Source organism: Heptranchias perlo, chromosome 21 (genome assembly GCF_035084215.1).
Source record: "Heptranchias perlo isolate sHepPer1 chromosome 21, sHepPer1.hap1, whole genome shotgun sequence".
Taxonomy (NCBI): domain Eukaryota; kingdom Metazoa; phylum Chordata; class Chondrichthyes; order Hexanchiformes; family Hexanchidae; genus Heptranchias; species Heptranchias perlo.
In genome coordinates this window covers 767,936-793,312 of record NC_090345.1, presented here as the reverse complement: position 1 = coordinate 793,312, position 25,377 = coordinate 767,936, and the positions used below count along the sequence as shown (strand labels likewise).

Sequence of the window (25,377 nt, the reverse complement as noted above, 5' to 3'; positions counted from 1 at the left end):
AGAGAGAGAGATAGAGATAGATAGTGTGAGAGATAGAGAGATAGTGTGAGAGATAGAGATATAGACACATGGTACAGAGAGAGAGAGAGAGATAGTGTGAGAGATAGAGAGATAGAGATCGATAGTGTGAGAGATAGAGATAGATAGTGTGAGAGATAGAGATAGATAGACACATGGTACAGAGAGATAGAGATAGATAGTGTGAGATTGAGATAGATAGACACATGGTACAGAGATAGAGAGATAGAGATAGATAGTGTGAGAGATAGAGAGATAGACACATGGTACAGAGAGAGAGATAGATAGTGTGAGAGATAGAGAGATAGACACATGGTACAGAGAGATAGAGATAGATAGTGTGAGAGATAGAGATAGATAGTGTGAGAGATAGAGAGATAGACACATGGTACAGAGAGATAGAGATAGATAGTGTGAGAGATAGAGAGATAGACACATGGTACAGAGAGAGAGATAGATAGTGTGAGAGATAGACACATGGTACAGAGAGAGAGAGAGATAGATAGTGTGAGAGATAGAGAGAGATAGAGTGTGAGAGATAGAGAGATAGACAGAGTGTGAGAGATAGAGTGTAAGAGATAGAGAGATAGACACATGGTACAGAGAGAGAGATAGAGATAGATAGTGTGAGAGATAGAGATATAGACACATGGTACAGAGAGAGAGAGATAGTGTGAGAGATAGAGAGATAGAGACAGATAGTGTGAGAGATAGAGAGATAGAGATAGATAGTGTGAGAGATAGATTGTGAGAGATAGAGATAGATAGTGTGTGAGAGAGATAGAGATAGATAGTATGAGAGATAGAGAGATAGACACATGGTACAGAGAGAGAGATAGAGAGAGATGGAGATAGAGATAGATAGTGTGTGAGAGAGAGATAGACACATGGTACAGAGAGAGAGAGAGAGAGAGAGATAGTGTGAGAAATAGAGATAGACACATGGTACAGAGAGAGAGATAGAGAGATAGTGTGAGAGATAGAGAGATAGATAGTGTGAGAGATAGAGATAGACACATGGTACAGAGAGAGAGATAGAGATAGAGATAGATAGTGTGAGAGATAGAGAGATAGATAGTGTGAGAGATAGAGATAGACACATGGTACAGAGAGAGAGATAGAGAGATCGTGTGAGAGATAGAGAGATAGATAGTGTGAGAGATAGAGAGATAGACACTTGGTGCAGAGAGAGAGAGATAGAGATAGATAGTGTGAGAAATAGAGAGATAGACACATGGTACAGAGAGAGAGAGATAGAGATAGATAGTGTGAGAGATAGAGAGATAGTGTGAGAGATAGAGATATAGACACATGGTACAGAGAGAGAGAGATAGTGTGAGAGATATAGAGATAGAGATAGATAGTGTGAGAGATAGAGATAGATAGTGTGAGAGATAGATTGTGAGAGATAGAGATAGATCGTGTGTGAGAGAGATAGAGATAGATAGTGTGAGAGATAGAGAGATAGACACTTGGTACAGAGAGAGAGATAGAGATAGAGATAGATAGTGTGTGAGAGAGAGATAGACACATGGTACAGAGAGATAGAGATAGATAGTGTGAGAGATAGAGATAGATAGACACATGGTACAGAGATAGAGAGACAGAGATAGATAGGGTGAGAGAAAGACACATGGTACAGAGAGATAGATAGAGATAGATAGTGTGAGAGATAGAAATAGACACATGGTACAGAGAGATAGAGATAGATAGTGTGAGAGATAGAGATGGATAGACACATGGTACAGAGATAGAGAGACAGAGATAGATAGTGTGAGAGATAGAGAGATAGACACATGGTACAGAGAGACAGAGATAGATAGTGTGAGAGATAGAGAGATAGACACATGGTACAGAGAGAGAGAGATAGACATAGATAGTGTGAGAGATAGAGAGAGATAGAGTGTGAGAGATAGAGAGATTGACAGAGTGTGAGAGATAGAGTGTAAGAGATAGAGAGATAGACACATGGTACAGAGAGAGAGAGAGATGGAGATAGATAGTGTGAGAGATAGAGAGATAGTGTGAGAGATAGAGATATAGACACATGGTACAGAGAGAGAGAGATAGTGTGAGAGATAGAGAGATAGAGATAGATAGTGTGAGAGATAGAGATAGATAGTGTGAGAGATAGATTGTGAGAGATAGATAGATAGAGATAGATAGTGTGTGAGAGAGAGAGATAGAGATAGATAGTGTGAGAGATAGAGAGATAGACACATGGTACAGAGAGAGAGATAGAGATAGATAGTGTGTGAGAGAGAGATAGACACATGGTACAGAGAGAGCGATAGATAGTGTGAGAGATAGAGAGATAGACACATGGTACAGAGAGAGAGATAGTGTGAGAGATAGACACATGGTACAGAGAGAGAGAGATAGACACATGGTACAGAGAGATAGAGATAGATAGTGTGAGAGATAGAGAGATCGACACATGGTACAGAGAGAGATAGAGATAGATAGTGTGAGAGATAGAGAGATAGACACATGGTACAGAGAGATGGATAGTGTGAGAGATAGACACATGGTACAGAGAGAGAGATAGAGATAGATAGTGTGAGAGATAGAGAGATAGACACATGGTACAGAGAGAGATAGAGAGATAGTGTGAGAGATATAGAGATAGAGATAGATAGTGTGAGAGATAGAGATAGATAGTGTGAGAGATAGATTGTGAGAGATAGAGATAGATCGTGTGTGAGAGAGATAGAGATAGATAGTGTGAGAGATAGAGAGATAGACACTTGGTACACAGAGAGAGATAGAGATAGAGATAGATAGTGTGTGAGAGAGAGATAGACACATGGTACAGAGAGATAGAGATAGATAGTGTGAGAGATAGAGATAGATAGACACATGGTACAGAGATAGAGAGACAGAGATAGATAGTGTGAGAGAAAGACACATGGTACAGAGAGATAGATAGAGATAGATAGTGTGAGAGATAGAGATAGACACATGGTACAGAGAGATAGAGATAGATAGTGTGAGAGATAGAGATGGATAGACACATGGTACAGAGATAGAGAGACAGAGATAGATAGTGTGAGAGATAGAGAGATAGACACATGGTACAGAGAGACAGAGATAGATAGTGTGAGAGATAGAGAGATAGACACATGGTACAGAGAGAGAGAGATAGACATAGATAGTGTGAGAGATAGAGAGAGATAGAGTGTGAGAGATAGAGAGATTGACAGAGTGTGAGAGATAGAGTGTAAGAGATAGAGAGATAGACACATGGTACAGAGAGAGAGAGAGATAGAGATAGATAGTGTGAGAGATAGAGAGATAGTGTGAGAGATAGAGATATAGACACATGGTACAGAGAGAGAGAGATAGTGTGAGAGATAGAGAGATAGAGATAGATAGTGTGAGAGATAGAGATAGATAGTGTGAGAGATAGATTGTGAGAGATAGATAGATAGAGATAGATAGTGTGTGAGAGAGAGAGATAGAGATAGATAGTGTGAGAGATAGAGAGATAGACACATGGTACAGAGAGAGAGATAGAGATAGATAGTGTGTGAGAGAGAGATAGACACATGGTACAGAGAGAGCGATAGATAGTGTGAGAGATAGAGAGATAGACACATGGTACAGAGAGAGAGATAGTGTGAGAGATAGACACATGGTACAGAGAGAGAGAGATAGACACATGGTACAGAGAGATAGAGATAGATAGTGTGAGAGATAGAGAGATCGACACATGGTACAGAGAGAGATAGAGATAGATAGTGTGAGAGATAGAGAGATAGACACATGGTACAGAGAGAGAGATGGATAGTGTGAGAGATAGACACATGGTACAGAGAGAGAGATAGAGATAGATAGTGTGAGAGATAGAGAGATAGACACATGGTACAGAGAGAGAGATAGAGATAGATAGTGTGAGAGATAGAGAGATAGACACATGGTACAGAGAGAGAGATAGATAGTGTGAGAGATAGAGATAGATAGTGTGAGAGATGGAGATAGATAGACACATGGTACAGAGAGATAGAGATAGATAGTGTGAGAGATAGAGCGATAGACACATGGTACAGAGAGATCGAGATAGTGTGAGAGATAGAGAGATAGACACATGGTACAGAGAGAGATAGAGAGAGATTGAGATGGAGATAGATAGTGTGTGGGAGAGAGATAGACACATGGTACAGAGAGAGAGAGAGAGAGAGATAGTGTGAGAGATGGAGAGATAGACACATGGTACAGAGAGAGAGATAGTGAGAGATAGATTGATAGAGATGGTGTTAGAGATAGATAGACAGTGTGAGAGATAGATAGAGTGTGAGAGATAGACAGATAGAGTGTGAGAGATAGACAGATAGAGTGTGAGAGATAGACAGATAGAGTGTGAGAGATAGACAGATCGTGTGAGAGATAGACAGATAGTGTGAGAGATAGAGATAGTGATAGAGAGAGATAGATATACAGAGTGTGAGAGATAGATTGAGTGTGAGATAGATAGATAGTGTGAGAGATAGACAGAGTGTGAGAGATAGATAGATAGTGTGAGAGATAGATAGAGTGTGAGAGATAGCTTGATACACACATGGTACAGAGTGTGAGAGAGAGATTGGGTGTGAGAGAGAGATTGATAGACACACGGTACCGAGAGAGAGACAGATAGAGTGTGAGAGATAGATTGATAGACACACAGTACCAAGAGAGAGATAGTGTGAGAGATATATTGATAAACACATGGTACAGAGAGAGATCGATAGTGTGTGTGTGTGTGTGTGTGTGTGAGAGAAATAGTTTTTTTTTATTCGTTCATGGGATGTGGGCGTCGCTGGTGAGGCTGGCATTTATTGCCCATCTCTAATTGCCCTTGAGAAGGTGGTGGTGAGCTGCCTTCTTGAACTGCTGCAGTCCGTGTGGTGCCGGTTCTCCCACAGTGCTGTTAGGAAGGGAGTTCCAGGATTTTGACCCAGCGGCAATGACGGAACGGCGATATATTTCCAAGTCGGGATGGTGCGTGACTTGGAGGGGAACGTGCAGGTGGTGTTGTTCCCATGTACCTGCTGCTCTTGTCCTTCTAGATGGTAGAGGTCGCGGGTTTGGGAGGTGTTGTCAAAGAAGCCTTGGCGAGTTGCTGCAGTGCATCCTGTGGATGGTACACACTGCAGCCACTGTGCGCCGGTGGTGAAGGGAGTGAATGTTTAGGGTGGTGGATGGGGTACCAATCAAGCGGGCTGCTTTGTCCTGGATGGTGTCGAGCTTCTTGAGTGTTGTTGGAGCTGCACTCATCCAGGCAAGTGGAGAGTATTCCATCACACTCCTGACTTGTGCCTTGTAAATGGTGGAAAGGCTTTGGGGAGTCAGGAGGTGAGTCACTTGCCGCAGAATACCCAGCCTCTGACCTGCTCTTGTAGCCACAGTATTTATATGGCTGGTCCAGTTAAGTTTCTGGTCAATGGTGACCCCCAGGATGTTGATGGTGGGGGATTCGGCGATGGTAATGCCGTTGAATGTCAAGGGGAGGTGGTTAGACACTCTCTTGTTGGAGATGGTCATTGCCTGGCACTTATCTGGAGCGAATGTTACTTGCCACTTATGAGCCCAAGCCTGGATGTTGTCCAGGTCTTGCTGCATGCGGGCTCGGACTGCTTCACTATCTGAGGGGTTGCGAATGGAACTGAACACTGTGCAATCATCAGCGAACATCCCCATTTCTGACCTTATGATGGAGGGAAGGTCATTGATGAAGCAGCTGAAGATGGTTGGGCCTAAGGAACTCCTGCAGCAATGTCCTGGGGCTGAGATGATTGTCCTCCAACAACCACTACCGTCTTCCTTTGTGCTAGGTATGACTCCAGCCACTGGAGAGTTTTCCCCCTGATTCCCATTGACTTCAATTTTACGAGGGCTCCTTGGTGCCACACTTGGTCAAATGCTGCCTTGATGTCAAGGGCAGTCACTCTCACCTCACCTCTGGAATTCAGCTCTTTTGTCCATGTTTGGACCAAGGCTATAATGAGGTCCGGAGCCGAGTGGTCCTGGCGGAACCCAAACTGAGCATCGGTGAGCAGGTTATTGGTGAATAAGTGCCATTTGATAGCACTGTCGACGACACCTTCCATCACTTTGCTGATGATTGAGAGTAGACTGATGGGGCGGTAATTGACCGGATTGGATTTGTCCTGCTTTTTGTGGACAGGACATACCTGGGCAATTTTCCACATTGTCGGGTAGATGCCAGTGTTGTAGCTGTACTGGAACAGCTTGGTTAGAGGCGCAGCTCGTTCTGGAGCACAAGTCTTCAGCACTACAGCTGGGATGTTGTCGGGGCCCATAGCCTTTGCTGTATCCAGTGCACTCAGCCGTTTCTTGATATCACGTGGAGTGAATCGAATTGGCTGAAGACTGGCTTCTGTGATGGTGGGGATATCGGGAGGAGGCCGAGATGGATCATCCACTCGGCACTTCTGGCTGAAGATGGTTGCAAACGCTTCAGCCTTGTCTTTTGCACTCAGGTGCTGGACTCCGCCATCATTGAGGATGGGGATGTTTGCAGAGCCTCCTCCTCCCGTTAGTTGTTTAATTGTCCACCACCATTCCCGACTGGATGTGGCAGGACTGCAGAGCTTTGATCTGATCCGTTGGTTGTGGAATCGCTTAGCTCTGTCTATAGCATGTTGCTTCTGCTGTTTAGCATGCATGTAGTCCTGAGTTGTAGCTTCACCAGGTTGGCACCTCATTTTTGGTTAGATAGTGTGTGAGAGAGAGAGATAGACACATGGTAGAGAGATAGATGGACACATGGTAGAGAGATAGATAGACACATGGTAGAGAGATAGATAGACACATGGTAGAGAGAGATAGAGTATGTGTGTGTGTGTGTGAGAGAAATAGTTAGATGGTGTGTGAGAGAGAGAGAGATAGACACACGGTAGAGAGAGAGATAGACACACGGTAGAAAGAGAGATAGACACACGGTAGAAAGAGAGACAGACGGTACAGAGAGAGAGAGAGATAGACAGACGGTACACAGACGGTACAGAGAGAGATAGACAGACGGTACAGAGAGAGATAGACAGATGGTAGAGAGAGAGATAGACAGATGGTACAGAGAGAGAGAGATGGATAGACACACGGTACAGAGAGAGAGAGATAGACACGGTACAGAGAGAGAGATAGATAGACACACGGTACGGAGAGAGAGAGAGAGAGAGACGGTATGGAGAGAGATAGATAGACACGTGGTACAGAGAGAGAGTCATAGAGTTAGAGAGTCATAGAGTCATAGAGTTATACAGCACGGATAGAGGCCCTTCGGCCCATCGTGTCCGCGCCGGCCATCAAGCCCTGTCTACTCTAATCCCACATTCCAGCATTTGGTCCGTAGCCTTGTATGCTATGGCATTTCAAGTGCTCATCCAAATGCTTCTTGAATGTTGTGAGGGTTCCTGCCTCCACAACCCTTTCAGGCAGTGAGTTCCAGACTCCAACCACCCTCTGGGTGAAAAAGTTCTTTCTCAAATCCCCTCTAAACCTCCCGCCTTTTACCTTGAATCTATGTCCCCTTGTTATAGAACCCTCAACGAAGGGAAAAAGCTCCTTAGTATCCATCCTATCTGTGCCCCTCATAATTTTGTACACCTCAATCATGTCCCCCCTCAGCCTCCTGGGGGGAGGGAGGGGAGGGGAGAGGAGGGAGAGGGGAGAGGAGGGAGAGGGGAGAGGAGGGAGAGGGGAGAGGAGGGAGAGGGGAGAGGAGGGAGAGGGAGGGAGGGGGAGGGGGAGGGGGAGGGAGGGAGGGGGAGGGGGAGGGGGAGGGAGGGAGGGAGGGAGGGGGAGGGGGAGGGAGGGAGGGAGGGGGAGGGGGAGGGAGGGAGGGGGAGGGGGAGGGAGGGAGGGGGAGGGGGAGGGAGGGAGAGAGGGAGAGGGGGAGGGAGGGGGAGGGGGAGGGAGGGGGAGGGGGAGGGAGGGGGAGGGAGGGGGAGGGGGAGGGAGGGAGGGAGGGGGGGGAGGGAGGGAGGGAGGGAGAGGGAGGGAGGGAGAGGGAGGGAGGGAGGGAGGGAGAGGAGGGAGGGAGAGGAGGGAGGGAGGGAGAGGAGGGAGGGAGGGAGGAGGGAGGGAGGGGGGAGGAGGGGAGGGAGGGGAGGAGGAGGGGGGGGGAGGGAGGGGGAGGGGAGGGGAGGAGGGGAGGGAGGGGAGGGGGGGGAGGGAGGGGGGGAGGGAGGGGAGGGGGGGGAGGGAGGGGGGGGAGGGAGGGGGGAGGGAGGGAGGAGGGGGAGGGAGGGAGGGGGGGAGGGGAGAGGGAGGGGAGGGGAGAGGGAGGGGAGGGGGAGGGAGGGGGAGGGGGAGGGAGGGGGACGGGGGGGAGGGGGAGGGAGGGGGACGGGGGGGAGGGGGGGGAGGGGGAGGGGGGGGGAGGGGGAGGGGGGGGGAGGACGGGGGGAGGGGGACGGGGGGGAGGGGGAGGGGGGGGAGGACGGCGGAGGAGGGGGGGGGAGGACGGGGGGAGGAGGGGGGGGGAGGAGGGGGGGGAGGACGGGGGGGGGGGGAGGACGGGAGGGGGGGGGGGAGGACGGGGGGGGGGGGGGAGGACGGGGGGGGAGGGGGGGGAGGACGGGGGGGGAGGGGGGGGAGGACGGGGGGAGAGGGGGGGGGAGGACGGGGGGAGGAGGGGGGGGAGGACGGGGGGGGGGGGGGAGGACGGGAGGGGGGGGGGGGGGAGGACGGGGGGGGGGGGGGGGAGGACGGGGGAGGGGGTGCCGAGGGGGGGGAAGAGAGAGTGAGAGGCGGTGCCGAGGGGGGGGGGGGGGGGAGAGAGAGAGTGAGAGGCGGTGCCGAGGGGGGGGGGGGGGGGGGTGGGGAGAGGCGGTGCCAAGGGGGGGGGGTGGGGAGAGGCGGTGCCGGGGGGGGGGGGGGGTGGGGAGAGGCGGTGCCGGGGGGGGGGGGGGGGGGGGGAGAGGCGGTGCCGGGGGGGGGGGGGGGGGGGGGAGAGGCGGTGCCGGGGGGGGGGGAGGGAGAGGCGGTGCCGGGGGGTGGGGGGGGGAGAGGCGGTGCCGGGGGGGGGGGGGGGGGGAGAGGCGGTGCCGGGGGGGGGGGGGGGGGGGAAGAGGCGGTGCTGGGGGTGTGGGGGGGGGGGGGGGGAGAGGCGGTGCCGGGGGGGGGGGGGGGGGGAGAGGCGGTGCCGAGGGGGAGGGAAAGAGAGAGAGAGAGAGGCGGTGCCGAGGGGGGGAGAGAGAGTGAGAGGCGGTGCCGAGGGGGAGGGAGAGAGTGAGAGGCGGTGCCGAGGGGGAGGGAGAGAGTGAGAGGCGGTGCCGAGGGGGGGGAGAGAGAGTGAGAGGCGGTGCCGAGGGGGGGAGAGAGAGAGAGAGTGAGAGGCGGTGCCGAGGGGGAGGGAGAGAGTGAGAGGCGGTGCCGAGGGGGAGGGAGAGAGTGAGAGGCGGTGCCGAGGGGGAGGGAGAGAGTGAGAGGCGGTGCCGAGGGGGGTAGAGAGAGTGAGAGGCGGTGCCGAGGGGGGGAGAGAGAGTGAGAGGCGGTGCCGAGGGGGAGGGGGAGAGAGTGAGAGGCGGTGCCGAGGGGGGGAGAGAGAGAGAGTGAGAGGCGGTGCCGAGGGGGAGGGAGAGAGTGAGAGGCGGTGCCGAGGGGGAGGGAGAGAGAGTGAGAGGCGGTGCCGAGGGGGAGGGAGAGAGTGAGAGGCGGTGCCGAGGGGGAGGGAGAGAGTGAGAGGCGGTGCCGAGGGGGGGAGAGAGAGTGAGAGGCGGTGCCGAGGGGGAGGGGGAGAGAGTGAGAGGCGGTGCCGAGGGGGGGAGAGAGAGTGAGAGGCGGTGCCGAGGGGGAGGGAGAGAGTGAGAGGCGGTGCCGAGGGGGGGAGAGAGAGTGAGAGGCGGTGCCGAGGGGGGGAGAGAGAGTGAGAGGCGGTGCCGAGGGGGAGAGAGAGTGAGAGGCGGTGCCGAGGGGGAGGGAGAGAGTGAGAGGCGGTGCCGAGGGGGGGAGAGAGAGTGAGAGGCGGTGCCGAGGGGGAGAGAGAGTGAGAGGCGGTGCCGAGGGGGGGAGAGAGAGTGAGAGGCGGTGCCGAGGGGGGGAGAGAGAGTGAGAGGCGGTGCCGAGGGGGAGGGGGAGAGAGTGAGAGGCGGTGCCGAGGGGGAGGGAGAGAGTGAGAGGCGGTGCCGAGGGGGAGGGAGAGAGTGAGAGGCGGTGCCGAGGGGGGGAGAGAGAGTGAGAGGCGGTGCCGAGGGGGGGAGAGAGAGTGAGAGGCGGTGCCGAGGGGGGGAGAGAGAGAGAGAGAGAGAGGCGGTGCCGAGGGGGAGGGAGAGAGTGAGAGGCGGTGCCGAGGGGGAGGGAGAGAGTGAGAGGCGGTGCCGAGGGGGAGGGAGAGAGTGAGAGGCGGTGCCGAGGGGGAGGGAGAGAGTGAGAGGCGGTGCCGAGGGGGGGAGAGAGAGTGAGAGGCGGTGCCGAGGGGGGGAGAGAGAGTGAGAGGCGGTGCCGAGGGGGAGGGGGAGAGAGTGAGAGGCGGTGCCGAGGGGGGGAGAGAGAGTGAGAGGCGGTGCCGAGGGGGAGGGGGAGAGAGTGAGAGGCGGTGCCGAGGGGGGGAGAGAGAGTGAGAGGCGGTGCCGAGGGGGGGAGAGAGAGTGAGAGGCGGTGCCGAGGGGGGGAGAGAGAGAGAGAGAGAGAGGCGGTGCCGAGGGGGAGGGAGAGAGTGAGAGGCGGTGCCGAGGGGGAGGGAGAGAGTGAGAGGCGGTGCCGAGGGGGGGAGAGAGAGTGAGAGGCGGTGCCGAGGGGGGGAGAGAGAGTGAGAGGCGGTGCCGAGGGGGGGAGAGAGAGTGAGAGGCGGTGCCGAGGGGGGGAGAGAGAGAGAGAGAGAGGCGGTGCCGAGGGGGAGGGGGAGAGAGAGAGGCGGTGCCGAGGGGGAGGGGGAGAGAGTGAGAGGCGGTGCCGAGGGGGAGAGAGAGTGAGAGGCGGTGCCGAGGGCGAGGGGGAGGGGGAGAGAGTGAGAGGCGGTGCCGAGGGGGAGAGAGAGTGAGAGGCGGTGCCGAGGGCGAGGGGGAGGGGGAGAGAGTGAGAGGCGGTGCCGAGGGCGAGGGGGAGAGAGAGTGAGGGGGTGGGAGCCGGGAGAGAGAGTGAGGGGGTGGGAGCCGGGAGAGAGAGTGAGGGGGTGGGAGCCGGCACCGAGCGGTCGCGGGGCACAGGGCGCTCCACTCGCGAGGAGACGGTCGCTGCCTCAGTGCCGACAGCGATCAAGACCCCAGGTGCCGACTCTCGGAGAGCGGGGAACTTGTCGGGAAGCGCCCGATTACACCGGAGAACTGCTGCCTCCAGCGGAACACGGAGACAAGGGCCGCCGAGAGGATGCAACCCCCGGGCCGCGCCGCGATGGATGTGCGGGTCCAGGATGTGGAGAAGCGGAGGAACCCGAGCAAACACTACGTGAGTTTCGGAGCATGAAAGGCGGTCCGAGCCGGGCGGGTGGAGCCGGCGGGTTAATGCAGCCACACTCATGGCTCGGTCCTGGCTGCTTTAAAATGCCTTCAGGCCGAGGTATCCAACAACCTCTCAGTGGGATCTTTCTGATCTGTACTACTCAACCACATCGGGAGTGCATTTATCCACTGGGATTTGGAGGGTTTCTTTGTTTGTTTATAAATGTAAGATGTAAATTCCACCAAAGCACTAGAACGTATGTGTCATTCAGAGTTTCTGCAGTGTTCAATGCGGGTTCTGAATAGTGTGCCTTAACCCAGGCTTCCCTAATAACAGCAGCAAGGATTTGTATTTCCAACTTTTACTGTAACCTCCACATCACTGATTTCCTATTATGTTATGCTAGTTTACAGATTTCTCATCAGTTTTAACATTGATTTTCTGGTGCACCAACTGCATTGTTACCCCAGTGGAAGCATGCAGCATCACTTTGTCTATGATGTGGAGATGCCGGTGATGGACTGGGAATGACAAATGTAAGGGATTCCACACTTCACCTGACGAAGGAGAAAGCCTCCGAAAGCTTGTGATTTTCAAATAAAACTGCTGGACTATAACCTGGTGTTGTAAGATTCCTTACATTCACTTTGTCTAGATTGACTTGACTAGGTCTTTTCATCAGGTATTGCATGGGTCACTAACGTGGGATTTGTGATGGTTGACATCAGTGAGTCATGAGCCAGTGGTCTAGATATCTCTTGCTGCTGTTCATTTCTTTGTGTTCAGATAATGTTTGTAGTATATGAGCACATTATAAAATAACTTGGGGAGGTGTGTTTTAAAGGATATAACAGTGTACCCCAATGGCTAAGTGAATTGGTGCATTACCTACCCGTTGAGCAATCTGATCTCAGTTCGGGCAGTGGTAGGAGCGCTGCTATTGGCCACAGTATCCCTGTTAGGGTCGGAAAATTCTGGGTTTTCCTGTTGGAAGTGCACGTATATTAGACAAGAATAGTGTTGGGCATTGCTGTGATGTTTCATAGTGGAATAGCCTACTGGAATGTACTGTGATTGGGATACAGATCCCTTTGTCAAGGATCAACTTGAATAATAGCCACTTGGGCAAGATACTGGAAAGCAATTGGCATCTGCAGAACTTTACTGAACAAAGAATCAGTACCTTGGGGAAGAGGAGAAAATTCAGAGGGAAAGAAAAGCTGCTACATTATCTATCTTTAGAAATGTTGGCACTTGCTTTATATCACATGTAATGGTCATCTTCAATAAATATATTTTTCCATTTTATGGAGAGGACATTACAGACACCAAGGGGAGGGGGTGCAGAGGAAGGAGATTTCAGAGTTCACAAGCTACTGTGCAATCCATACATCAGTTTAGGTCCCATTTAAATTAACATTTAAAAAAAAATCTTGCTTTTTAATTTAAATCACTTCCTTAATGCCTGGGTTAAATAGAATAAACGATGAGCCATGTGATGGGATGTGTATCCCGCTCGTGGTGCCAACCTCAACTCCCTCGAGACTTTACCTAAGAGTTAAGAAGCAGAGGAGGACACAAGGATATGGGTAGAGAGTGGGGCAGTGGGATTAGTTTTGGATTGCCCTTCAAAAGAGCCAGCACAGACAGGATGGGCCAAATGACCTCCTTTGCTCTAAACGTCTATATTTTTTAGTTTCCTCATGAAATACAAAATACTCCATGGCTCTTCATCCTGTGTCTTTTCTAAGTGATACATTTCGGTAGGAAGAATGAGGAGAGGCAATATAAACTGGAGGGCACAACTCTAAAAGTGGTACAGGAACAGAGAGACCTGGGGGTAAATGTGCACAGATCGTTGAAGGTGGCAGGGCAGGTTGAGAAAGTGGTTAAAAAAGCATTTGGGATCTTGGGCTTTATAAATAGAGGCATAGAGTACAAAAGTATGGAAGTCATGATGAACCTTTTTAAAACACTGGTTCGGCCACAACTGGAGTATTGTGTCCAGTTCTGGGCACCGCACCTCAGGAAAGATGTGACGCTTAGTGAGGGTGCAGAAGGGATTTACTAGAATGATTCCAGGGATGAGGGACTTTAGTTCCATGGATAGACTGGAGAAGCTGGGGTTGTTCTCCTTGGAACAGAGACGGTTGCGAGGAGATTTGATAGAGTATTCAAAATCATGAAGGGTCTAGATAGAGAGAAACTGTTCTCATTGGTGGAAGGGTCAAGAACCAGAGGACATAGATTTAAGATGATTGACAAAGAACCAAAGATGACATGAGGAAAAACCTTTTTACACAGCGAGTGGTTAGGATCTGGAATGCACTGCCTGAGGGGGTAGTGGAGGCAGATTCAATTATGGCCTTCAAAAGGGAACTGGATAAGTACTTGAAAGGAAAAAAAATTGCAGGTGTAAAGGGAAAGGGCGGAGCGAGTGGGACTAGGTGGATTGCTCTTGCATAGAGCTGGTGCGGACTCCTTGGGCCGAATGGCCTCCTTCCGTGCTGTAACCTTTCTATGATTCTATCTGCATTACTTGCGTGGACAGGGGTACATGTCTGTTTTTACAGTGTATTGTATTTATGTTCAGAGTGAAGATTTTCCTCTTGTGCAGAGAAGAGTGTTTTGGGCTGTGGCAGCAATTGGATTATTGTTCCCCCAATAACTCCTGCTTACAATGATGCTGGTGATTTGATTTTTAAAGTTATCTTTACAGCATAGCAAATAAAGTGCTGGAAGTCCATTCAAACTAGTACCTAGTGCTATTTACTGTAGATTACTCTGGGATCTGGGAAATTTGAAATATAACGACCATATGACAAATTTCATTGTAGTAGAATCCTGCTCAATTTATTAGTTCAATTATAAAACATTTTTGGTCTCAAAAGACTGCAGGAGCTGAGGGAGAGGAAAAGATCAAAGCTACATGGCACAACTTTATAAAATTATCCTTGCTTTATAGAAAGTATGTAGATCCTGTGCAAAGTGTGTTATGCCCTTGTGTCCTGGCCAATATTTATCCTTCAACAACATCACTAAAACAGATGATCTGGTCATTTATTTCATTGTTGTTGGTGGGACCTTACTGTGTGCAAATTAGCTGACACGTTTCCCTACATTACAACAGTGACGACACTTCAAAAGTAAACAATTGGCTGTAAAGCGCTTTGGGACGTCCTGAGATTGTGAAAAGGCATTATAAGGCATACAAGTTCTTTCTTTTTGTAAGTAAATACCGCAGCTGATTTACAAAGTGTAGCTAACTCAGTTCTAAACTACATTTATCAGCTCGTGCAATAAGACATTGAATATCCTGTTACCAAAGGAACCAGAATGAGTTGGAGAATTTGCTGCCATACTGTAAAAAGATTAATATTATTACCTGGTTTGGGGTTTAATGTGTGTTGGATTCTTGAGGAGGAGCATGGAGTTGCAGGAAATAAATCACAATTTGTATTAATTTCAAGCTAGTTTATAAGGTGATTTATCCAGTAGGTGCTACTCCCAGTTGTATAATCTTCATAGCACGTAACCAATGATATGACGGTGATTAACATGCACCTGTGGTGTTGACCTGCCGTATGTTTTTGCCAGCCATTGCTGATGAATGGAAGTGGGGTTCCTGGTAAATACCGGACGAGAGATTAGTGGGGCTACCTTTCCTGTACATAGGAAGAGTCCCTGGAATGGTGCACCTCGCGGTTTGTGCCATTAGTTAGACTTTTTCCTGCGCCCTTCTGCTCGAATATAATTTGTGCGTAACTTGCTAGAAGTGCGAGCTGATAATGATGTAGCGAGGGCAACGGGGCATCTGGGACCCTTGTGAACCACAGGACCAACAGTCTATCTGCTTAACCAATGAGATTTAAGGATTTTTTTTTTATTCGTTCATGGGATCTGGGCGTCGATGGCAAGGCCGGCATTTATTGCCCATCTCTAATTGCCCTTGAGAAGGTGGTGGTGAGCCGCCTTCTTGAACCGCTGCAGTCCGTGTGGTGAAGGTTCTCCCACAGTGCTGTTAGGAAGGGAGTTCCAGGATTTTGACCCAGTGACGATGAAGGAACGGCCGATATATTTCCAAGTCGGGATGGTGTATGACTTGGAGGGGAACGTGCAGGTGGTGTTGTTCCCATGTACCTGCTGCTCTTGTCCTTCTAGGTGGCAGAGGTCGCGGGTTTGGGAGGTGCTGTCGAAGAAGCCTTGGCGAGTTGCTGCAGTGCATCCTGTGGATGGTACACATTGCAGCCACTGTGCGCGGTGGTGAAGGGAGTGAATGTTTAGGGTGGTGGATGGGGTGCCAATCAAGCGGGCTGCTTTGTCCTGGATTGTGTCGAGCTTCCTGAGTGTTGTTGGAGTTGCACTCATCCAGGCAAGTGGAGAGTATTCCATCACACTCCTGACTTGTGCCTTGTAAATGGTGGAAAGGCTTTGGGGAGTCAGGAGGTGAGTCACTCGCCACAGAATACCCAGCCTCTGACCTGCTCTTGTAGCCACAGTATTTATATGGCTGGTCCAGTTAAGTTTCTGGTCAATGGTGACCCCCCAGGATGTTGATGGTGGGGGATTCGGCCTGATTGAGAAAGAAACAGAGGAACGACGGAGAAGGAGGGTGAATTAATGTTGGGTAAATTAGAGTCAAATCAGGTACAGTAAGGGAAATAAAGAGATGGAAGGAAAGATTGGATTAAGAGAGAGGGGAAAAAAGGGACAGGAAAAGCAAGAAAAAATTTAAAAATGAAAATTTTAAATTTTTAAAATCTCTAACAACAATTTACTACACACAGGAATGAGACTCAACAGTTTAAATTGTTCCCTTTCTGGTCCGGAGAGATTGATTGGCATTAACAATTGTCACATCATTAAAAGGGTACTTGCACTATTAATTATGAGCCCCAACTTTCTGCAGCGAGTTTAATGGACAATTAATGTGCAAATCCAGCAAGTTCTTAAAAATAATGGGGATGCTAAGGGTGAGATGTGTTGGTGTAAATCGACCAGCAAGTTCTGGAGATTCGCAACTCACAGCATATCTCTTCTTTCCCTGAACTTGCTGGCCGATTTGTGCATTAATAACTGCGTGCGTCATGAACTCACCTTTATTTTTCCAGGAAGATTTGGCCCCTTGTGTTTGGTTTTTCAGCTTCTATGTAGATGAGTGCTGACAGTATTCATCAAAGAACTGAGTTTAAAATAACCGCTTGGAAAAGCTGCAAATAAGCACACTTGCTACTCTTGACTAGATAATTATGATCAGCATGCACTTAATTTAAAAGCCAATACGATACCTTTTGAATCAAAGAATGTCACAGCGCAGAAACAGGCCACTCGGACCAACAAATCAGCCGGTGTTTTTCTCCATTTGAGCAACTGCTTAATTTCCTTTTAAAAGAATTTTTGACTCTGCTTCAATTAAAGTTTGTGGCAGAGAATTCTTATTTGTAAGCACTTTCTGTGCAAAGAATTTTTTTTTAACCTCCCCTTTGCTTTTTTTCTGTGATTATCTTAAATCTATGTCTACCTGTTACTGCCTTGCTAACCAGAAGAAACAATCTATTGCTATTTACTTTATAACTCTTCATAATCTTGAAGACCTCTATCAGATCACCCCTTAATTTCCTCGGCTCTCATGGAGAAAATAATCCTCTAATTCATCAAGTCTGTCTTCATAACTATAACCTTTCGTTCATGGCAACATCCTAGTAAATCCATACTGCATCTTTTCCATTACTCCTATATCTTTGCTATAATAGGATGCCCAAAACTATACAATACACTAATTGAGCATAAGGTCTTATATAAGTTGAACATTATGTAGAACAATAGAATCTTACAGTACAGAATGAGATCATTTAGTTTATCATGCCTGTGCTGGCTTTATCCCCTTTCATAGAATCGTTATAGCTCGGAAGGAGGCCATTTGGCCCATCAAGCCTGTGCCGGCTCTTTGTAAGATCAATCTAGTTATTCTCATTCTCCCATAGCCCTGCAAATTTTTTCCTTCAAATATTTATCCAATTCCCTTTTGAAAGCCACGATTGAACCTGCATCCACCACCCGTTCAGGCAGTGCATTCCAGATCATAACTACTCATAGAATCATAGAAAATTTACGGCACAGAAGGAGGCCATCCGGTCCATCGTGTCCGTGCCAGCTGAGAAATGAGCCACACAGCCTAATCCCACTTTCCCGCATTTGGTCCGTAGCCCTGCAGGTCACGGCTCTTCAGGTGCACATCCAGGGATTTTTTTAATGAGTTGAGGGTTTCTGCCTCTATCACCCTTTCAGGCAGTGAGTTCCAGAACCCCACCACCCTCTGGGTGAAAACATTTTCCCTCATTACCGCTCCAATCCTTCTACCAATCACTTTAAATCTATGCCCCCTGGTTATTGACCTCTCTATCTAGGCCCTTCATAATTTTGTACACCTCAATCAAATCACCCCTCAGCCTCCTCTGTTCCAAGAAAAACATTCCCAGCCTATCCAATCTGTCATCATAGCTAAAATTCTCCAGTCCTGGCAACATCCTCGTAAATCTCCTCTGCATCTCTCTAGTGCAATTATATCCTTCCTGTAATGTGGTGACCAGAACTGTACGCAGTACTCAAGCTGTGGCCTAACTAGTGTTTTATACAGTTCCAGTATAACATCCCTGCTTTTATATTCTATGCCTCGGCTAATGAAAGAAAGCATTCCATATGCCTTCTTAACCACCTTATCTACCTGTCCTGCTACCTTCAGGGATCTGTGGACATGCACTCCAAGGTTCCTCTACACTTCTCAGTATCCTCCCATTTATTGTGTATTCCCTTGCCTTGTTTGCTTTCCCCAAATGCACTACCTAACACTTCTCCGGATTGAACTCCATTTGCCACTTTTCTGCCCATCTGACTAGTCCATTGATATCCTCCTGCAGTCTACAGCTTTCCTCCTCACTATCATCCAGTGGACTCACTGTGTAAAAAGGTTTTTCCTCACCTCGCCTTTGTTTCTTTTGCCAATCACCTTAAATCTGTGTCCTCTGTTTCTTAACCCTCCCACCAATGGGAACAGTTTCTCTTTATTTACTTTATCTAAACCCGTCATGATTTTGAACACTTCTGTCAAATCTCCCCTCAACCTTCTCTGCTCTAAGGAGAACAACCCCAGCTTTTCCCGTCTATCCACGTAACTGAAGTCCTTCATTCCTGGATCCATTCTAGTAAATCTTTCCTGCACCCTCACTAAGGCCTTCGCATCCTTCCGAAAGTGCGGTGCTCAGAATTCGGCACAATACTCCAACTGTGGCTGAACTACTGTTTTATAAAGGTTCAACATAACATCCTTGCTTTTGTACTCTATGCCTCTATTTATAAAGCCCAGGATCCCGTATGCTTTTTTAATTGCTTTCTCAACCTGTCCTGCCACCTTCAAAGATTTGTGCGTATATACCTCAGGTCCCTCTGTTCCTGCACCCCCTTTAGAATTCTACCATTTAGTTTATATTGTCTCTCCTCATTCTTCCTGCCAAAATGTATAACTTCGCACTTCTCTGCGCTAAATTTCATCTGCCACGTGTCCGCCCATTCCACCAGCCTGTTTATGCCCTCTTGAAGGTTATCACTATCCTCCTCACTGTTTACTACACTTTCTAGTTTTGTGCACCACCTCCGTATCTAAGGATGATTGGAAGATTATGGCCAGCACCTCTGCAATTTCCACCCATACGTCCCTCAGCAACCTAGGATGCATCCCATCTGGACTGGGTGATTTATCTACTTTAATTGCAGCCAGCCTTTCTAGTACCTCCTCTTCATCAGGCAAAAACTGGACACACTATTTTAACTTCAGCTTAACCGATGATTTGTATAGGTTTAACATTACCTCTTCGGTACTCTGTGCTATTTATAAAACCTAAGCTTATATTTGTTGTGTGAGGTTTTCTTTTTTCCCCACAGCGGATTTGTAAACGTTAAAGGAATAAAGGGCCTGAACTTTCAATCTTTCTTTATAGAGCCTGATGAGTGTATCTGGATACAGTGCAACTTTAACAATCTGTCTTCTGTCTGTTTTCTAATAATCTGCACATCTTGCTAATTTTGAGAAGTAGAAAATTTTCAGATTGACTGAAGCCTTCATCCAGTCCGTGTTCTGAAGTTGACGTTTAAGGGAATCACTATGCCAACTAAATTATTTCCTGATCGCACTCTGTGGTCTTACTTTGGTGACTAGCTTCAATAACTTCTTTGGAAACTCCAAAGCCATAATTTACAGTAATGTACAGTATGTTACACTCATGAGGTAAGCATTTCTGTACATGTGTCAAACTATTGGCTTTGTAACAAAACAAACAGCCTGTTCAGCTGTAATGTAAACGTGCCAGGTTATCACTGCACTCACTGCCTGTGGGGTTGTAAGGAAACTCCGGCAGCGTGAAAGCTCCGTATAATCACAATCATATGCTGCAAGAGTTAGGCCAACGTCTGCTGCTCCTTTCAGATGTATTACAAGGCTTGATCTGTCTGCTAAATTCACATTTTTTTTCTTTGTGTTGCTATTTGTAGTAGGGTGCTTTACATAATGACTAGGATTACACTTTAAAAGTAATTTATTGGGTGTGAAGCACCTTGTGACGTCTTACGGATGTGAATAGCACTATATAAATAAAGTTCTTTCTTTTCTTGAACTTTAAAGTGCCATACTCGACTTATGTATAAGATAGGAAACATACACCCTCTTTGGTGGTCAAGATGTGGAGTTGCCGGTGATGGACTGGGGTGGACGAATGTAAGGAATCTTACAACACCAGGTTATAGTCCAACAGTTTTATTTGAAAATCACAAGCTTTCGGAGATTATCTCCTTCGTCAGGTGAGTGAGTGAATGAGAGGTTCTCAAATCGCATATCTTATATTAGGCTGGGACATCATCACACCAATCAAAGGTGTCGTTGGTGTTCAGACAGGTTAGCCACGGAAAACAGTAGGTCCCAGTATACTGAATACACAATGGGTCAAATTCCCGGAGTCTCATTCTCCTGATGAATTCCTCTGTGTCCGCCGCGAGACCGATTGGGTCCATTTTGGTGGTGGGGCAGAAATTGAGCCCTTGGCTGAGAACTTCGATTTCGTCTGGTTGAAGGGTGTGGTCGGACAAATTGATGATAGACTTCCGTGTGGTTGCATCCGTGGTACCGGGGGAGGCTTGGTTGATGCTGGTGGTGATGCCGAGTTTCTCAAGCTTCCTGCTCTTGGTTTTCATTGGCCTCTTTGGCCTTTGAGACACACGACAACGCAAAATCGTCGAGCAGAAATTGATAGCCAAGTTCCGCACCCACGAGGACGGCCTCAACCGGGATCTTGGGTTCATGTCACGCTACACGTAACCCCACCAGTAGAAAAAAAAGTTATCTGTTTTTAATACAACTGGACATTCTCTCTCTCTCTGCCTTTCGGGTCTCTTTCTCTCTTTGTCAGTGTAATTTGACCCATTGTGTATTCAGTATACTGGGACCTACTGTTTTCCGTGGCTAACCTGTCTGAACACCAACGACACCTTTGATTGGTGTGATGGTGTCCCAGCCTAATATAAGATATGCGATTTGAGAACCTCTCATTCACTCACTCACCTGACGAAGGAGATAATCTCCGAAAGCTTGTGATTTTCAAATAAAACTGTTGGACTATAACCTGGTGTTGTAAGATTCCTTACATTTGGTGGTCAAAGTAGAGGAGCTGATAAGGATTGTACAGACATTATGGGGGTAATTTTAATCCTCAAGAATGGGTGGATTGGGGGCGGATGGGCAGTGAAAATTCAAAGAAATCAGAGCGGGACCGCACCCGGCTCCAACGTACCCAATTCCAGGTTTGACCCAGACCCGTTTGGATGTGCGCGTGCTTCTAATACCCCGAAGCCCAGCCAGCATTTAAATTTTATGCACAAAAAGTTAATCTTTAACAAATGATTTTAACTTTCCCTGAACGTGTCTCCTGTCGCCTCTGAAACAAGCCAGGCAAACGAAGGTGAGTTGCAGCTGACCCTCATTTAGACCTTTTAAACCAGTGATTGGCATATGTGAATAAAAGGTGAGTTTTTGCAGCAGGGCACTCAGTTCTCTCAGACAAACCTTTGGCTGGGAGTTCTTTGTGTTTGGACTGAGATTTCTTTGTTCACACTCAGAATTCTTGTGTACAGACATATTTGCCTACATTTTAGAACCCCTCAAACTGACATCATCAGGGTGGGGGCGGACGCAATGAATCTGTTCAATAGTACATCTGAGGAGGGGGCACATCACCGTCCGTGGCAGGCACGGTGTGCACACAGCATAGGTACGCCACAAAGACCTGGAGAAAAGCAGAGAGGGGACCAATGGAGGGGCCAAGGTCCACTTCCTGGACCTCTCTGAGGAGCAGTTCCTACGCAGGCTCAGATTGAGTCGCCAGCTGGTTGCAGACATGTGCATACTCCTTCATGCAGAACTGATCCCGGCTGGGCCTGGTGGCCACGCATTGCCCATTCAGCTAAGGTCATCACTGCCCTCAATTTCTTTGCCCCTGGATCCTTCCAGGGCCCCATCGGTGACATCTCCAGGGATCTCAGTCATCTGCACATAAGTGTAAATGACTGGTGACGGATGGTTTGTTTGCCAGGGCATCCGACTACGTCAACTTCCCCTGTGACGCCATCAGCCAGACTGAGAGGGCCTGGGGTTTCAACTGTATGGCTGGCTTCCCACAGGTGCAGGGCGCAATTGATTGCACACATGTAGCAGTCTGGTCCTGGCTCACGTGGAGGTCCTCATTCATCAACCGAAAGGGGTATCACTCCATCAATGTGCAGCTGGTTTGCGACTACTGGAGGAGGTTTCTGCAGGTGTGTGCCAAATTCCCTGGCAGCTGCCATGATTCGTTCATTTTGCGCGAGAGTCCAACATCCCGGCCCTCTTCCATGCACAAGACAGACTTAAGAGCTGGCTCCTTGAAGACAAGGGATACCCCTGCAGACATGGCTCATGACATCTGTAGAAACCCCACAAACGAGGCACAGCAGTGGTATAACGACAGTCACCACCACCGGGTCTGTTATTGAACAAGCCATAGGAATTGTTGAAGAGGCGCTTCAGGTGCCAGGATTGGTCTGGGGGAGCCCTTCATAGTCACCAGCGAGGGTGTGCAGAATAATAAATAAAAATAGAAAATGCTGGAAATACTCAGCAAGTCAGGCAGCATCTGTAGAGAAAGAAACAGAGTTAACGTTTCAGGTCGATCACCCTTCATCAGAACAGGAAGAAGTTGAAGATTAAACATTTTTAAAGCAAGTACAGAGCCAGACAAAGTGGGGGGGGGGGAGGGAAGGGGAGGGGAAGAAAGAACAAAAGGAAAGGTCTCTGATAGAGTGGAGGGCAGGAGTGATGAAATGACAAAAGGGATGATGGTGCAAGGCAAGGAGGGTGGTAATGGGACGAGTAAAGGGACAAAAGATGGGTCGAGAGGAGCTGGAAATAGCAACAGCAGAACCATTAGAAAGAATAGACCTGTGAGTGAGTGGAGGTGACGTGGTCACCCAATGGTTCCATTGCTTTGGGTGAGGCTGACAATGAAACAAATGCATCAGAGGATGACTATTGGACACATTCATTACATCGGGATTGGGGTGAGTGGGAGTGGTGGGTTCGCAAATGAGGAAGTGCACAGAAAATGACGGTAAGTTGATGATGAGACTTAAGTGGGTGTGAGGAGTGATGTGATGGAGTACACTTGGCAAGACAGAGTGAGGGGGGGGGGATAATGTACACCACAGGATGTAGGTGAATCAGTAACTTTACTCTTCTGGTTAGGTCATTAAAGGGCTTTCTGCACTGTACCCACGACCTTCTGGTCAGCCAGGTATAGCATCTCCTTCCTGCTACGATACCAGCCGGTAGCAATTCGAGAGGAGTCGCTAAAATAGGGTACTGCCTTACACCTGCGATGCTGCATCTCTGAAGATTCCTCCTTTCTCCTTCAAAATCCATGGTTGCAGTAGCCCTTTAAATACTCCAGTTCACAGCACGTCATTCGGGTGCACAATATGCCCGCTGCGCAGCTTGGAGATGCAAAACCCGGAAGTAAAGTTAAGGGCCTTCAATTCAGTTGAGATCGTTCAAGCTGACGTGCAGAAAATTTTTTCGGGTTTCCCATGCGACTGTTCACCCACCTGGTGACTTCCCACCGCCATATTAAAATCATGCCCTATGTCTTTTTTGAGAACTCACCGTTCAATTTCAACCAGGATTAAATTCCTTACAATAGCCAAGACATCAGTGCAGTGGTGTGATGTACCATTGTGCCATGGAGCGACAGAAGTTAGGAATGTAACATTAGGAACAGGAGTAGGCCATTCAGCCCCTTGAGCCTGCTCCGCCATTCAATTAGATCATGGCTGATCTGCACCTCAACTCCGTTTATCCACCTTTGCTCCAAATCCCTTGATACCCTCAACTGACAAAAATCCATCTCAGTCTTGAAAGCTCCATTTGTCCCAGTATCCACAGCCTTTTGGGGGAGAGAGTTCCAGATTTTTCACTACCCTTTGTGTGAAAAAGTGCTTCCTGATTTCGCTCTTGAATGGCCTAGCTCTAATTTTAAGATTACGCCCCCTCGTTCTTGATTTCCCCTACCAAAGGAAATAATTTCTTCACGTCTACCCTATCAAATCCTTTTAACATTTTAAACACCTCGATCAGATATCCCCTCAATCTTCTATACTCAAGGGAATATAAGGCAAGTTTATGCAACCTGCCCTCATAATTTAACTTCCTAAGCCACAGTATCATTCTGGTGAATCTGCGCTGCACCTCCTCCAAACCAGTATATCTTTCCTGAGGTGCGGTACCCAGAACTGAACTCAGTACTCCAGATGGGGTCTGACCAAGGCTGTGCACAACTGAAGAATCACTTCCTCCCCTTTGTATTCCAGCCGCCATGAGATAAAGGCCAACATTCCAATAGTCTTTTTGATAACTTTTTGCACCTGTCCACTAGCTTTTAATAATTTGTGTACTTGGATTCCCAAATTTCTTTGCTCCTCCACAGTTCCTAGTTTCTCACCATTTAGAAAATACTCCGGTTTATCTTACTTGGCTCCAGTTGCCATAGTTTTGCCCACTCACTTAATTTGTCTATGTCCCATTGTAAGTTCTCCCATCTGCACTACTTACTGTTCCTCCTAACTTAGTATCATCTGCGAACTTGGATATACTGCTCCTTCAACCAAGTCAAGAGTACTTTATCCCCACCCTCTCTCCTATCTCCCAACCAATTTCCAACCCAAGTCAAAAGGCTACCTCCAATTCCATGCGCTCTCATTTTTGCCAATGACCTCTTGTGTACAATCTTAATCGAATGCCTTCTGGAAGTCCATATAGATAACATCCAAAGAGACACCCTTATTAGTGACCTCCTCAAAAAATGTAACTACCCTTAGCCTTGCTGATCAGCTTATATTTGTTCAAGAGCTCAGTCACTCTATCCCTAATGACAGATTCTAGTAGCTTCCCTACAATAGATGTTAAACTGACAGGCCTGTAGTTACCTGGTTTCTCTCTCCCACCCTTAAATAATGGAGTGACATTAGCAAGATTCCAAACTAATGGCACAATTCCCAAATCAAGAGAGCTTTGAAAGATGACTAACACTTCTGCAATTTCCTCACTTACTTCTTTTAATACCTTGGGGTGGAAACTATCAGGTTCTGGAGATTTATCTATCCCTAAGTTCCTTTTTCTCCATTACCATTTCTTTTAACGTATATTGAATTCATTAAGTTCCTGCTTGATTTATTTTTGGTTTCCCTTCCATCACTGGTATTTTATCCTCTTCCTGTACTGTGAAAACGGATGCAAAGTACTCGTTTAATAGATCTTCCATTACCTTGTCTATTACAGTATTACCTGCGCCTGTCTTTGATGGCCCTACATCTCCCTTAACTACTCTCTCACTCTCAATATATTTA

General features: G+C 48.3%; 1 protein-coding gene across 2 annotated transcripts in view; it reads left to right on the top strand.

Moving 5' to 3' along the window:
* Positions 1-11,141: 11,141 nt before the first annotated feature.
* Positions 11,142-25,377, top strand: part of sh3pxd2aa (SH3 and PX domains 2Aa) — a 594,706-nt gene continuing 580,470 nt past the window's right edge. For both annotated transcript variants that reach the window (XM_068001935.1, XM_068001933.1), the window contains exon 1: positions 11,142-11,406. In XM_068001935.1, coding sequence (XP_067858036.1) covers positions 11,329-11,406 — 78 coding nt within the window. In that variant the 5' untranslated portion in view covers positions 11,142-11,328. The remainder of the gene's footprint in view (positions 11,407-25,377) is intronic.